Below are 15,895 nucleotides of genomic sequence, written 5' to 3' on the forward strand. Positions count from 1 at the left end.
GGACCCCACACCAGAGCAGGTGTCTGTGCCTGAAGAAGGCCGGGACTCTGAGGGAAGCCCATGCTGGAGCAGTCTATTCCTGAAAGACTGCACCCCACGAAAAGGACCCACAGTGGAGCAGTTTGTGAAGAGCTGCAGCCCATGGTAAGGACTCGCATCAGAGAAGTTCATGGAGGACTGTCTCCCATGGGAGGTACCCCATGCTGGAGCAGGGGAAGAGTGTGAGGAGTCCTCCCTCTGAGGAAGAAGGAGCAGCAGGAACAATGCGTGATGAACTGACAACAACCCCCATCCTCTGCCCCCTGCACCACTGGGAGGGGAGGAGATAAGAGAAATTGGGAGCAAACCCAATCGTGGGAAGAAGGGAGGGGTGGGGGGAAAGGTGTTTTTCAGATGTAGTTCTTTTTCTCATTATCCTACTCCAGTTTGATTGGTAAATTAGTGCTGGTGGTGTTCAAACAAAATTGATGAGTATTTTTTTCCCCAAATCGAGACTGTCTTTTACCCATGATTATCATGAGATAAAGACAGAGAGGGCTGACTCATCCATGATTCACAAGGCTTTTGTTTTATTTTCACCTCCTCATCCCCCCAGGGGGGAGGAGTGAGGGGCCAGCTGCATGGTGCTCAGCTGCCCCATGGGATAAACATCTTTTCTTGTTCACTATTTGTTAACCAAACTAAAGAGAAACACATGTTCTGCAGCAAAGCTAGGAATTTCCTCCGAAGAGAAACACAGGGTACTGCAACATACAGAACCAGGAAACATTCTGATCTCAGTTCTTTCTATACACAGTTCAGGTAGTGGAGGAGGCATTTCCAAAAGTTATCAGGGATATTCCAAAATAAATACATAACTAAGTAAAACAAGAAAGGAAATAGTCTTGTGTTCAAATGTACTTTTTTCCTGTATCTGTAAGCTATGCCCCACAACAGGAATCTTGCACACGCATGCTGCTTTTATACTCAGACAACATATGTAAATTAATAACTTTACTATTTACCAAGCCCCAAGCCGTTTAGGCTTGTTTTCCCTGCACAAAACTACATTTGTTTTCTGTTCTGTAGGCAGCCAGTCTGAGACACTAAACATCACCCCAAGACGAAAAAACAAAACCCGTTTTAAAATGCACTCACTGACCACTCTCGCATTTCTTACCTAAGACCTTCCTGCTCCTCTCCACAGCGGTCCTTCTGGTTTGCTCAAACATGGCTTCAAGGTCGAAAGTCCGAGCTTTCTTCCCTGAAAACGATGAAGAAGTATGTTAGAACACAGACTCACCCTGGTCACAGGCACTCCGGCAGCTCCAGGCCGGGGCAGGCAGGCGAGACGGGACGGGACCACGACACAGGCACGACCGCTTCGTTTCGCCTCCAACCTCCACCCTGCCTCCCCCCCGCTTCCCCCCCCCCCAACAGCCGCCGCCGGTCCCAAGCAACCGGCTCTCCGCGCCCCTCAGCCGGGCGCCCGGCACCGCCCGGGCCGCATAGCCACGCACCGAAGCCGGAGAAGCCCATGGTGGCCGCCAGCTCGGGGTCGGGTCCCGCCAGCACCTCAGCGTCTGCAAGAAGAAAGGAAAGACAACCGCGGGGGTCAGCCGGGGGCGCGGGATGGGCTCGGCCGCCACCGACCCGCACCGCCCGGCCGCTCACCGCCCTCCGCCGCCGGCTCCATGCTGCTGCCGCCCCGGAACCACAACAGGCGCCGGCAGGAAGCGCCTGGGCAGGCCCGTCCTCCAGCACCGCCCCCCGGCCTGGACCGGGGTCGCCGCGTTTCCGCTCCCGGCTCCGGTCGTCCGCCGCCGGCCTCATGCCCTTCTCCCGTCGGTGCTCGGAAGGCCGCGACTAAATCTTCATGGAATCGCAGAATTTCTCGAGTTGGAAGGGACGCACGAAGATCACTGAGTTCAACTCCCTGCTCCTCGCAGGAGCCCTGAAGCTAAACACATGACTAAGAGCATCGTGCAGACGCTCCTTGAACTCTGACAGATTTGGTGCTGTGACCACTTCCCTAGGGAGCCTGTTCCAGGGACCGACCACCCTCGGTGAAGAGCCTTTTCCTGGCGTCCAACCTGAACTTCCCCTGACGCAGCTTTGTTCTGTTTCCTCGTGTCCTGTCGCTGGTCACCAGAGAGAGGAGATCAGCAGCTCCCGCTCCGCTGCCCCCCATGAGGAAGGTGTAGACTGCCATGAGGGCGCCCCTCAGCCTTCTCTAAGATGAACAAGCCAAGGGACCTCAGCTGATCCTTGTAAGTCTTGCCCTTGAGGCCTTTTGTCATCTTGGTCGCGCCCTCTTCTGGACACACTCGAGTAGTTCGATGCCCTGTGGCAGTGTGCCCCCCCCACACCCCTTCTGCTTAAGCCATAACCACCAGTGGGGGTTATGATGGCTGCATGCAGCTTACTCTGGACTTTAGGGGACATTATGGCAAGACGGTAGCCAAGGGCTGTCTGGAACGGTGAGCCAGATGTCTAGCTGGTATGCAAATGTGCCTGTAAGTCATCCATCTTACTTTATAAATAGTGAACAGCCCAGGGCTCGTTGAGCTTTCTGCATGGCAGCGGGCTGCACGCCAGCATCTCCCCTCATGTAGAGACACCTCTCAAGGTTGCTCCTCGAGATGGAGAGATGCCTTGGCACAACAGATTTTTGGTAAGTGATTAATAGCATGCTAAACTTTGAAATCGTAACCAAGTGATATAAAGGATTGATTGTGCACATATATAGTCCTTTAGACATAAACTGCTAACCAAGTCTGGGACTAAGTCTGGATCCAACTGCACCCAGACTCCTCTCTGCAAAGAAGTTTAAAATGCAGAGGAGTCCTTTCTGAACCTCATGACTCAACAGGAGGGTCTCCTGACAGTTTTGTCTGACACTGTCCCCTATGTAGTAAATACCAAGTGTACCTTGCCATCGAGTCTTGTTAAACCACTGTTGCATTTATCATTGAACTTTGTTATATCAATACGGTATAGTGTTGCTTCTCTTTTCCGAGTGAAGTGAATGACTCCATCTGTGACACCTTCTTATGCTGAGGCACCCAAAACTGTACAGTACTCCAGATGGGGCTGCACCAGTGCAGTGTAGAGTGGGACTGTCACCTCCCTCCACTGGCCTCCTATGCTGTGCTTGATGCACCCCAGGGCACAGTTGGCCCTTTGGGCTCTGAGGGCACACTGTTGACTCCAATTCAACTTGCCATAAACTCAGACCCCCAGATCTCTTACCACAGAGCTGCTCTCCAGCCTCGCATCCCCCAATTTGTATGTATAACCAGGATTACGGTATCCCAGGTGGAGAATCCTGCACTTGCTCTTGTTAAATTTCATAGAGTTGGTGACTGCCCATCTCTCTAGTCTATCCATACCTCTCTGCAAGGCCTCTCTACCCTCAAGGGAGTGCACAGCTCCTCCTAATATAGTATCATTGGGAAATTTAGCTAATGTACATTTGATTCTTGCATTCAGCTCATTTATAAAAACATAAGAGCACTGGCCCTAAAACTGAGCCCTGGGGAACCCCACTGGTGACTGGACACAAACCTCTTGTGACCCCATTTACTATAACTTTGAGTTGGACCTGTCAGCCAATTGCTCACCCAACATATTATGAACTTCTCTTGCTGTGTGCTGGGCATTTTGTCCAGAAGGATACTGTGAGAGACAGTATCAAAAGCCTTGCGAAATTCCAAGTACAGTGAAGGAACCCTGAGTTATGTGCAGAGCAATTTTAAGGGAACTAGTCTGAAGGGGTTTCTCACAAATCTTCAGAAGATAATGACTAATCAAAATTCCTGGAAGTGACAGATTCTGGAGTGCTGAGTAATTGCAGCCACTGGTATGGTGCAGCGGGTAGGATAGACATCAGCAACAGCAGTGAAAGCATTTGAATGCCTGGTCTGTGTTCCTGGAGTCAGAGGCAAGGTTAGCAGCTGCAGGTTCCCACATAGGTTGGTTTCTGAGCAAATGATAAGCTGATACTGGGTTTAAAGAAGTGACATCCTAAAATGCTGGATTACCAGGCAGACAGCAGGTTCTTCCTGTCCCTCAAAAGATACACCCTTTCATGGTACAATACAAAATCCATTGTTCTCCTTAAACAAAAGACCCTGATAATGCTAACCCTCACATTTCAAGGGAGACTCTGTGTTTAGCATTAACTGGGGGAGCCCAAACAGCTTTGGGGTTGCCTGAATACAGCCTGCAGCACCAGTGAAGAGGGAATCAGCTTCATTCCTTTCCTCTTATTCTTTTGCTACCAGTCATAACTGCACAACAATTTACAGACTACATTGGAAATGGATTAAGTTCTTCATGAATAGTGGGTGTCACCAAATGATGACTGCATTACATGAAAGCATCTCAACGCTGTACAGTTTTGAGCCCAGTCAACTAGTACAGGCATTTCGAATAAAATAATTTCATCTTTAATTCTTCCCAGTCTCTTGCACATGGAAATAGATATGGCAGCTGTCCACAATCTCTTTGCTCCCTTCTCCCTACCCTTCTTCCCCAAGCAGAAAAGAATTCCACTTTATGTAAGTGCTAGCAGTTACAACAAGATCTTGCTACTCAGTTTAAAAATAAGGCATTCTAAACTTTCCACATGTTGGGATTTCCTATGCCATTAGAAATTTTGTATTCTAGATACTAAGGAAAAGATATCTCAGCATCCCAATTCCAACCTAATACATAGTGAGGCAAATCCTTGCATTTCTCATTTCAGACCCTGCCTTTTTTGTGAATTACTTCCTTGAAGGAAATGAAAGGAGCTCAAGGAAGTCCCTGAAGCACTCCTTCCTATCCCATCCTTCCCTGTAAGAGCAGATATGGGTAAGAGTAATAATCTTTCATCTACACTAGTGGGTTACATCAGTAGTTTTACATCTTAGTGTTAAAAGTCATAGAATCATAGAATTGTTTAGGTTGGAAAAGGCCTTTAAGATTGAGTCCAACTGTTAACCTAACACTGCCAAGTCCACCACTAAACCATGTCTCTAAGTGCCACATCTACAGTCTTTTAAATACCTCCAGGGATGGTGACTCCACCACTTCCCTGGGTAGCCTGATCCAGTGTTGACAACCCTTTCAGTGAAGAAATTTTCTCCTAATATCCAATCTAAACCTCCCCTGGTGCACCTCGAGACCATTTCCTCTTGTTACTTGGGAGAAGAGACTGACACTCACCTCACTACAACCTCCTTTCAGGTAGTTGGGAATCAGGGTGCATGTGCACTGATGCCAGGCTGGCACTTCTCAGGAGCCTGCAGGACTAGTGGTATGGTGAATTCCTTCATGAACATCTCCATCTGAAATATCCCAATGACCAGGATAAATTCAGAGTCACAGAGAGTGCCATCACAGATTTGTCTCTACCTTCTTTGGTCTGAAGTGCAAAGCTAGTTGAAAATGCAGCTGTCCATAATGTGATTACAGCTGCTGTTTCCTGCTTCCCGTGTTTTTTTGCTATTTTATATACAGCAACTAGAAGGGCTGCTGTGGGTATTCATGGTATCAGCATTCCTGGTGCAACATTTTAGATGGAAAGAAATCAGCAGTAAAACTTGCAAGTATACTCCTGAAAGGAGTCAAAATCTGTCTTCCAAGTTTGTTTCCTCCAGTTTTCCTCTGGACACTTCTCTTTATTTTTGGTTTGCTTCTACCAGAATCCTGTCAAGCAAATAACAGGTAAAGCTGCAGTGACTTAGAACCTCTCATAAGTCAGGTTTGAACAAATCATTTACCTGCAGCCAAATCACAGTTTTGTCTGGCCTTGACAATATAACCAATGGTAGGAGCACTGGGGGTGTTAAATTTCCTTTTAGATTTTCTTTTTTGTCTTCTTCAAACAGCTCTGACTGTTGCAATGGGAAAAAAGAATCACACTTGGTTTTTGAACCTTGCTAGATCTTGCAGTAGGCCATCTCCCAGGAAAATAGCAATGGGAGAGTTGAGTCTGAATGCCTGCAGGTCTTGAACCAACCAGAAGGGAAGGATTTTCTACACCATGAAGTATTAATTGCTGCTTTCTTCTGGGAAATCAACACACAATCTGTGTGTTGATTTCCCAGAAGCAAAATTAAGACTATAAGAGTCTCCTCACATTAGTCTGCTCAATTTTCATTACGGAAATACTGGATTCTTCTTTCCTCCATTTCTCTCCAGGGTCTTCTCATTGTCTTCAATGCCATCACCTCTGGGTTTAAGGAAGAATCAAATAAAATGGGGGGGTGGGGGTTGGAAAGAGAGAAAGCCCAAAGCTGCTGATGTGTTTTGTAGCTGGGGTTGAAATCCCTCTGTTCTTTGCATTTTGGAATGTGACAGTCTCAGAACTGCAGAGGTGTCACAATCTCCTAAGAAGGAAAATGTGCTTCAGACGCAGATTCTATGCATACCATTGCCTTTGCTTCCAAGGTGAAGATGAAAAGTAAATCAATTGCCTTGTCTTTTGGTACAAAGCCACGTGAACTAAGGAGAGTAAGTGTGCCTGAGACCTTGGCCTTAGTTGCCCAAGGACTGCTGTGAAGCACCTGCACAGGGAGAAGGAAAAACTGGCAGCTTTACTACCAAGACCAAAGCTGCACATAAGCCAGTGTCCTGTCTGATAGCAGCACATGGGAAACGACCAGAGGAAGACAGCAAGCAGCTGGCAGTCTTTCTTCCATTGAGTCTTACCTTCTGGCTGTAATGGGCTCTACCTCTGTAAGCAGAGAAGGTGTCTTCCTACCTGATGGTCCTTGGAATTTTCATCCCTGAACATGTCTGGAAGGTCTTAAAGATTAGTTTCAAACAGGTTCAAAGTGCCCTGTGCCAGCCATTATAACTCAATGAAACGACATTTCCTATGGCCGGAACCTGGCCCTGATTGCCTTGAGCACCACGCACCGTGCTGAGCACACACAGAGGCCTATCACTCTCTTTATGTCAGTGCTTTCCTTTCAATTCATCATTGAAATCATGTTTTGTTCTCTTTGAGCCCAGCTCTGCATTGAGATCTGCAAACATCTCAGCAGTTTTGACCTCCACAATTGCTTTAGGCAATCAGTGGTGCATCAGCTGCAGTAAAGGAGTGACATTTTGCTGGTACCCATAGAGACAGATGTTTTCCAGTCCCTCCGTGAAGACTGGGTCCATGTCTACTGACACACAAATCAGAAGAGGGTGGGATAGGATGCGTGCTGCCAAAGAACTGAAGATTTATCTTAAGTATTCTGAGCTCAGCAGGAGTCCACTGTCATCACCATCGAGAGAAAAGGAGTTGAGCCAATGCTAAAGGCTTAGGCAGAGCTGAGGCAGGGCATATTCACAAATTGCTACAGCTCACCACATCATCTTTTCTGGAGAGGGATGCTGTTCTTGTTGCTTACCGTCAATAGTTATCAAATAGTCAAGGGCTTTGAAGCAGGATGAGATGTCTTGGGAGAAATCAAAGACATCAACAGAATGGCATTTGGTGTAACTTTAAACAGTGAGGCTTAGGTTCAACCAGCCTGCTTGGGCTCAGGAAAATTAGGTCCTGGTTGCTCCCCTATAGTTGCCACATAACCAAAAAAGCTGTTTCCTTCCCTTACTCAGGTTCCTCATCTGTTGAGATTGGCCCTAATAAGTCACATTTATTGGCCTTTCAGACCAAGAATCACAGTATTTTCCTACAGTAATCTCTTAGAGTGGTATTTTTAGGGGAGCCTGAACTACTTCAATTCTGCTCCTGCTGCAGTCAGTCAGCACCTCTCTGGTAGACGTGTTAGCAGTTAGACAAATAAGAATTTGATTGCAGTTGTCAGAGAGCGCAGTTAGGCCAGTGCTGAGAGGGTTTGGAAATCCAACCCATGCTGTCATTAAGAAAAGATGAAAGGGAAAAAAAAAAATAAAGCAAACAAGCAATCCAGCTGCATGTCTGTTCCCCTACATGGAGTTCATAACAATGGCATCAGCAAAATAATTAACTTAATTGATTATGCATGTATCACCAGCAGGAGTAGGATTAATACAATAAATTTAGTAGTGGACCTTCACCACTTCCTCTCTTCTCTTTCCTGTTCGGAGTCCCTGTCGTACATAAGCACTCCTGTTAGCAGAGCTGTCTTCAGGCTACAGTTTCTGACCATTGTAGGGCCCCTGGAAGACAGCAGGAAGCACATCTGCCACCACTTGCCAGTAGGAGAGGAGAAAGCATGAAGTTTTGTTAGCCGAATCAGACGTCTCTAATTCTTCCCTCTCCACAGTGTTCTAATCTGATTATTGAGATCAGTAGTCACCTCCTTCCTGTCCCTGGCTAGGTCAGAGGAATCTTCCCTGGCTCAGGAGAAGCTTTGGCTCTATGAGCAGGACTCCTGCTGTGGCAGTAGTGGATCCCCAGTGAGACATCTCTGCTGCAGTCTCTACACGTGAGCCTGAGGAAATAGAAATAGGTCGCTGGATGCTCCAGTGAAGACAGAGCCCTGTGAAAGCTTCTCTCCAGCCCTGAGCAGCACAGGGAGTCCATATCCAGAGTTTAGGATTTAAACTGAACAAAAGCAATGGTTGAAAGAGTAATAAATATTTAAAGGGACATGTGTAGAAGAACCTGGAGGCAAGTCTCAGTCCTGCTGGCATTTAAGGTTATGCCAGCTTCTTTCATAGCTCCAGCTTTGAAAATGTTCAAGTCCACAGGTGCTATAAGTCAGTACTACCAAGGTGTCACAGCTTGGTCAGTCATAAAAGACCAGAGAGGCCCTGGAGAGGGGCAAAGAACAAGAAACATGGTCTAGCAGGACTAGAAGTCTACTTTTCTAATGCTCAGATAAGCTCTGGTCCCCCCAGAAGCTCTGACATGTCAGCATAGCTGCAGTGCAGCCTATGGGCAATGCATGTGGAAGTACATATTCCCTTACTTACTGCTTCCCGCAGGAAGCATTGTTGTGCTCCAGGCAGATACTGGAAACAAATCTCTTCAAACAAAGCTGATGTGAAACTGTGATACAGTTTCTCTGCACTAGGCTAAGATCTCTAGACCTTTCAAGCTGTTGAACTGCTAGCAGTTTGCACCGTAGTCTAGTTGAACCCCTCAGAAAGACATTTCTTACTTTTGATGCACATGTCACAGAATCATCTAGGTTCGAAAGGACCTTGAAGATCATCCAGTCCAACCGTTAACCTAACGTTGACTGTTCCCAACTACACCATATCCCTAAGCACTATGTCAGCGCTACTCGTAAACACCTCCAGGGATGGGGACGCCACCACCTCCCTGGGTAGCCCCTTCCAACGCCTAACAACCCGTTCTGTAAAGAAATGCTTCCTAATATCCAGTCTAAACCTTCCCTGACACAACTTGAGGCCATTATCTCTTGTCTTATCGCTCATTACTTGGTTAAAGAGACTCATCCCCAGCTCTCTGCAACCTCCTTCCAGGTAGTTGTAGAGGGCGATGAGGTCTCCCCTCAGCCTCCTCTTCTCCAGACTAAACAACCCCAGTTCCCTCAGCTGCTGCTCGAGTAATTCAATGTCCTTTTTGTAGTGAGGGGCCCAAAACTGAACACAGGAATTGAGGTGCGGCCTCACCAGTGCCGAGTACAGGGGTAAGATCACTTCCCTGTCCCTGCTGGCCACGCTATTTCTGATACAAGCCAGGATGCCACTGGCCTTCTTGGCCACCTGGGCACACTGCTGGCTCATGTTCAGCCAGCTGTCAATCAACACCCCCAGGTCCCTCTCTGACTGGCAGGTCTCCAGCCACTCCTCCCCAAGCCTGTAGCACTGCTGGGGGTTGTTGTGGCCCAAGTGCAGCACCCGGCATTTGGCCTTATTGAAACTCCTACAGTTGGCCTTAGCCCATCGCTCCAGCCTGTCCAGGTCTCTCTGCAGAGCCTCCCTACCCTCGAGCAGATCAACACTCCCACCCAACTTGGTGTCATCTGCAAACTTACTGAGGGTGTGAGGGTGCACTCGATCCTCTCGTCTAGATCATCAATAAAGATGTTAAACAGGAGTGGCCCCAAAACCGAGCCCTGGGGGACACCACTCGTGACCAGCCACCAACCAGATTTAACTCCGTTCACCACCACTCTTTGGGCCCGGCCATCCAGCCAGTTTTTTTTACTCAGCAAAGCGTGTGCCCATCCAAGCCTCAAGCAGCCAGTTTTGCCAGGAGAATGCTGTGGGAAACGGTGTCAAAGGCCTTACTAAAGTGAAGGTAAACAACATCCCCAGCCTTTCCCTCATCCAATAAGCAGGTCACCCTGTCATAGAAGGGTGTCAGGTTTGTCAAGCAGGACCTGCCTTTCATAAACCCATACTGACTGGGTCTGATCATCTGGTTGCCCCGCATATGTTCAGGATGAGCTGCTCCATCAGCTTCCCAGGCACCGAAGTCAAGCTGACAGGCCTGTAATTTCCCGGATCTTCCTTCTGACCCTTCTTACATATGGGCATCACATTGGCCAATTTCCAATCTGTCGGGACCTCCCCGGTCAGCCAGGACTGCTGGTAAATGATGGAAGGTGGCTTGGCGAGCACCCCAGACAGCTCCTTCAGCACCCTCAGGTGTATCCCACCCGGTCCCATAGACTTGTGTGTGTCTATGTGATGCAGTAGGTCACTGTCTCCTCCTGGAATGTGGGGGGGGTCGTTCTCCCAGTCTCTGTCCTCTGGCTGAGGAGGCTGGATTCCCTCAGTACAACTAGTCTTGTTATTAATGACTGAGGCAAATAAGGCATTAAGCACCTCAGCCTTTTCCTCATCACTTGTTACCATGTTTCCTCCCACGTTTAGCAGGGGATGGAGGCTCTCCCTGGTCTTTCTTTTGCAGTTGACATACTTATAGTATATATCTGGCTGAAGCCAGATTAATTTCTAGCTGGTCTTTAGACCTCCTGATGTGTGATCACAGGTGTGAACATTAATCCTGAAACAAAGGCTTCCTTCTAAAATGTGATGCGTCTATTGTTCTCTGAAGCAGAGAACACCATTTTCAGCCCAAGGAACAAAATGACCCAGTGCTTTATTTAGTTTAATGGATTACTTTTTGCATGTGCATTGTGTTAGTTGATGACCTGAGTCCACCAGTAGCCTGCAATTGCTGTGCTTAGCCTACAGCTGCCTTTTCTCTGCAGTCTTCCCATCTTTAACAGGGGAGTCCTCAAGCTTCATGATACTCACTGCCAGGTGATGCATCTATGAGGCAGCTGTAACGTGGACGTGCTGTAGCTGTGATGCAGAACTGATGCAGATGTCCAAGCGGGGTTGCACATCAAGAGCTCTCTACCCCAGAGTTTACTGATCCTACCGAGCAATGTAACTAGACCAACATAACATCCACTGAGATGTTGTGGAGTTGCTTTGACGTGTACAGTTTTACACCTGACTTTGCTGCTCAAGTTTTCTGCACAAAATGCAAAGACTTTCATACAGAAGACTTAATATTCACCCTATCAGCTACAGTGACCATTTAGTGAATTCATTCATTCATTCATTCATTGAGTTAGTGACTGATTATCTTTGCCAGATATTTAATACCAGTGCCACACAAATCTTACAGGAATAGCAATACAGGGACTTAAAAATACACAACAGAACAGCTCAAGAAGACTGCCTTTAAAGTAAAACAGTAAATCACAGGGCATTCAGTGCTGTCTTGGCATGAAAGAAGGGGTCCCATGTGCTTCACAGCTTCTGACGACACCCTGCCAGAGTCATTTGCAGCCTTCTTTTCCTGCAGAGTGGGAGCAAGACAGCCAGCAAGAGAGAAATATAGGGACGTTACTAAAGCACTGTCTAATTCCAGCTCAGTCGTACTAGTCGCCCAAATGTTCTGTAACAAGATGGTACACGTGTGTGTGACACATTATTGCTCATTTGTCTGTTCTTCAATTAGCTTAATGCACACCAGTTCCTGCAAGGGGGTATCCTTCTGAATGGGCTAGCATGCCAGAACCACAAGGAACATGGTGGGCTTAGGGCCTACCATCATGTTATTGCAAGTACTAAAGTAAAAATCATCTCTTGACCAGGTTCACATTAAAGTTACATATTATTTAACAAGACTGATCTAATTAACAGGCTTTGCTAAAATGCCTACTGCTATCAGCCATCTGAAATGGAGTCTGGCAATATCTCTGTAGTGATATTGAATTGCAGGGCTTCTTTTGTTAATCAGACAAGCTCCTGCAGATTAATGGCAAGATGGGAAAGCTGATAACCCTTTATCAGCTTTACCGTGGGCCATTAACCCCAGCAGCTCTCAGCCGTCTCTTGCTGGAATTACTGTGTAAAAAACTTCATTTTAAACATTAAAAGCCAACCTTCTTTCTTACACAGAAATGTGCAAAAGCACAAATTCCCTTCTGAATTTCAAAGCCTCTCATTTGCACATGCTCCCATTACCCACTAGATACTATTCAAGCACCAGGTCCAGAGATTTCCCTGACTTCTGATAGTATCTGAACTAGTGACTTATGCCTGTATCAGCTCCGTAGGTGACTGCATGGTACTGCTTAAACAGGGATGCTAACAGGATGCTATTGTCCTCTCCCTGCAGAACACCGTGGCAGACGCTCCTCAGGGCTTGCAGTGCACCATCTCCCGGCACGGTGGGATCCCCTTCTCCAGCCCGCCTTGCAGCAGGAGAGAAGAGCCCCAGTGGTGGCTGATGACTCTCAGCCCCTCCTTCGCCTGCAGAGCCCCGGTGATCGTGTATTTGGGGAGACAAAAGCAGGCTGTGGGGAGGCTGCACGGGCTCAGTAGCTCCTCCAGGGATTTGACTTTTTCCCAGCTCAGGGCTTTGGCCTTGGTTTCGTTTTTTTCCCAGAGCTACAGGCACTGTCATCTAAGGGTGCTGCCTTCCCCCACCCTCCCAGAATGGAAAGATGTCCATCCATGGGCAGAGCCCTGGAGATCGGGCCAGGGAGGCCAGCACCAAAAAGAGCACTGCCGGGTCAGCTGGTGGCCTCAAAGAGTCTCCAGAGCTCAGTCTTCCCCACATAAATGTCTCTCCATGTGCATTTGCTGGTGTCAGGCAGTCAGGTCCTGCCCGTGTCTTTTGGATGCTCCTTCCCATGGGTCACCTCAAGACCTGGAGGCACTTGGGGCACAGAGCCCCCCATGAGAGGCAGAAGAACTTGCCTTTCTCAGGGGAAGCAGCAGCTCACTGTGGCTCTTGGTTGCTGCTGCATGGGAGAGGACAGAGACGAAGGAGCCCGGCCATCGGTGGCTGCCCGCTTGCCCTGCTCCCCCCGGCACAGGCCTCCATCGCACACGGGCTGTGGGCCGAGCAGCGGGGAGTGGGAAGAAGGGCTGGCGGCACCAGGAGACGAGAGCCCAGGGCCTGCCGAAGTGGTCTGTCACTGCAGGCCCGCGGCCTCCTGTGGCTCGAGCGGCACCTGGCACGGGCCGCGGGGACACCAGGCCCCGGCACTTGGCCGAGCGCTGTCCCCAGGGCACCAGAGCGGCCCTCGGGGGGGCGGCACGGCCCCCGCTCCTGCCGCATCCCGCCGGGCCGCGCCGCGCTCGGGGGAGCCGGATGCGGCCTCGGGGGCGGGGAGCGGCGAGTCCCTCCAGGCGCTGCCCCGGCCGCGGCCTGGCCGGGCGCCGCAGGGGTTCGGGGCACGCGCGGTGTCTGGGGGACACGGGCGGTGCCGGGCGGGGGGACCCCGCGGAGCCCCCGGCGGGTCGTGTCGGCCCCGCGCGCAGCGGCCGCGGACGAGGGGCGGGGCGGGCGCAGCTGCCCCCTGGCGGCCGGCCCGGCGGCTGCGGGCGCGCGAGCCCCGCCTGAGGAGCGGCGCGGGGCGGCCATTTTGTTGGCGGTCCCGGGGCGGTGCGGCCGGCGGGGCGCGGACCCGGCGGGGGTCTGGCGGGGAAAAGGCTCCGCCTGCTCCGCTGAGCCGCGCTGGTGGCTCACGGCAGGCGGAGGCGCTGGGGCTGTTTGGCGCTGCGTCCCCCCGCCCGCCTCGGACACCGAGCGATGGGTTCTGATGTCACCGAGGGATGTACTGCGACGTTCCCAAGCGATGGATGGTGACCACGCGTCCCTCGCTGCTCGAATCCGGGCACCAAGTCTCACCCAGCTGGCTCGTGCCCGCGCTCCAGCTGAGCGAGTATGCGAGGTTGGAGTGTTGAGCGAGGCTTTTGCTGGTGCGGCGGGAGTTCCTCACTGCAAGTGAGGTCAGTGCCCGACCCCAGAGCCATTGAAGGATTTTCCCCGGCCCTGCCTGGTTCAAGCAGCCGTGGCACCCAGGAGGCGCGCTTGCAGCACCAGAGGTGAGCTGTGCAGGGAACTGTCACCCGGGGGAGCTGGGAGGGTTTCCTTCTTGAGGGGCCTGGACATTTCTTCCACCCCTCCCTGGAGCAGTAAATGATTGTGGTCTTTTTTTCCTTTTCTAGTGTGACTAGTGTGCAGTGAGCAGGAGCAGCTCGACATCCCCAGCTCCCCCCAGCCCACCGCAGCATGTGGAGAGCATGGCCACGGAGCTGGAGAACTGCTCTCCAGTATGCCTGGACAGCTGGGAGAAGCCCAGCTACGTACTGCCATGCCTCCACCAATTCTGCTGCCCGTGCATCGTGCGGTGGGCTGAGAGCAAGCCCGAGTGCCCCCTCTGCAAGAGGAAGGTGAGATCCATCTTGCACTCAGTGTGGGCAGACGACAGCTTTGAGGAGTCATCACACCACCTGCAGCACCATCACTTATCGTCCGCCTGACAGGAGGAGCTCGCGGACACCCAGCCGCACCCAGCTGTCCGTGGCTCCGGTGGGCGGCTTCTGTGCCTACGTCTGGGCATCCGTCTTCTGCGACTGGCCCGCAGTCCTCCATCCCTTGCTGCCCTGACTGCATCAGGTGCTGGGGCAGCTCTTCAAGGATGCCCAGGAAGCAGCAGCAGTGCAGAGCCTCGTCTTATCTAGCCTGCACTACTTTGGCCCGGATAAGGAGGCTCTGATCCAGCTGCTGTGGGACACCCCAGGCAGGCACATGAGGAGCTTTGTCCATCAGCTTGTGCACACCGTCGTGTGCCGGTGCAGCGGGGAGGCCGGACGTCAGATGGACCACGGGACGCCCGTGCTGCCGGGGGGTGGGAGGGCAGTGCCAAGGCTGCTCCCCGCCCTGCTGCCTCCCAAGGGGAGTCTCCTGCCCCCAGCCCAGCCCTTCAGGGGGGCCCAGCAACCCCCCCAGTTACCCCATTCCCACCTATGGGGAGCAAAAAGAGCTGCAGGAGGACCCAGAGGAGGCTGTGCCTGGGCCCTCCACTCCCAGCTGGGGCAGCCAATGGTGCCCTGGGGGGCCCCAGTGAGCCCCAAAGAGGAGGGTGGCAGCCCTGAAGACCCCTCCCAGCCCCGCAAGAAGCCCCCCTGCCACCACCAGTGACCCTGGGAGCATCCCTCAGGGGCCCTGGTTTGGCCGGGCCGGCAGCTGGGGCTCAGGATGGTCCCCAAGACATCCCAGCCCCCTAACTCTAATTATTGTACAATAAAAGAAATAAAGGCATCAAAACTGCAGAAAAAGTCTCAGTATTACTAACAAAGCAGGTGGTGTTGCTTTCCACATGTGTGGGTGGGTTTTCTGGGAAGAAATTCGCAGTCTGGTCTTGTCTTTGGTTTCCAAAACCAAGGCCTGCAGCCGTGAATGACATGTGGGGGGGCTTGTTCTGGCCTGTTACAGTTCAGAGCCGGCAAGGAGACCAGCAGGCTCTCAGTAGTCTAGGTCTAACTATTAGACAGTACAAGGAAATAAAGGGTTGAAGACAACAGAAAAAGTCTTCACCTTTACTAACAATACAAACAACCCTAGCTCTCTCAGCCTCTCATAGAGGGGGTGCTCCAGCCCCCTGATCATTTCTGTGGCCTCTTCTGGACCCGCTCCAACAGGTCCAGGTCTTTCCGGAGCTGAGGACTCCAGAGCTGGACACAGCACTGCAGGTGGGGT

At 50.9% G+C, this 15,895-nt stretch overlaps 1 protein-coding gene and 2 long non-coding RNA genes across 4 annotated transcripts in view; 2 read left to right on the forward strand and 1 right to left on the reverse strand.

Annotated features, from left to right (window-relative positions):
• WDR70 (WD repeat domain 70) overlaps nt 1-1,726 on the reverse strand; it is a 140,340-nt gene extending 138,614 nt beyond the window's left edge. For both annotated transcript variants that reach the window (XR_012621629.1, XM_074812508.1), the window contains exons 1-3: nt 1,654-1,726; nt 1,500-1,562; nt 1,160-1,243 (exon numbers count right to left, since the gene is read on the reverse strand). Coding sequence is in view for 1 of the 2 variants with exons in the window: in XM_074812508.1 (XP_074668609.1) it covers nt 1,160-1,243; nt 1,500-1,562; nt 1,654-1,675 (169 nt within the window). In the remaining variant the exon portion in view is untranslated. The remainder of the gene's footprint in view (nt 1-1,159; nt 1,244-1,499; nt 1,563-1,653) is intronic.
• Nucleotides 1,727-1,913: 187 nt separating this feature from the next.
• On the forward strand, nt 1,914-12,983 carry LOC141918254 (uncharacterized). Its single transcript, XR_012621630.1, has 3 exons — nt 1,914-2,249; nt 4,730-4,836; nt 12,521-12,983. It is a non-coding gene; the product is annotated as an uncharacterized LOC141918254 (long non-coding RNA).
• A 783-nt stretch (nt 12,984-13,766) lies between these two features.
• LOC141918620 (uncharacterized) lies at nt 13,767-15,474 on the forward strand. The gene is made up of 2 exons (XR_012621736.1): nt 13,767-14,238; nt 14,362-15,474. It is a non-coding gene; the product is annotated as an uncharacterized LOC141918620 (long non-coding RNA).
• Nucleotides 15,475-15,895: the final 421 nt, after the last annotated feature.

This window comes from Strix aluco, chromosome Z (genome assembly GCF_031877795.1).
Source record: "Strix aluco isolate bStrAlu1 chromosome Z, bStrAlu1.hap1, whole genome shotgun sequence".
NCBI lineage: Eukaryota > Metazoa > Chordata > Aves > Strigiformes > Strigidae > Strix > Strix aluco.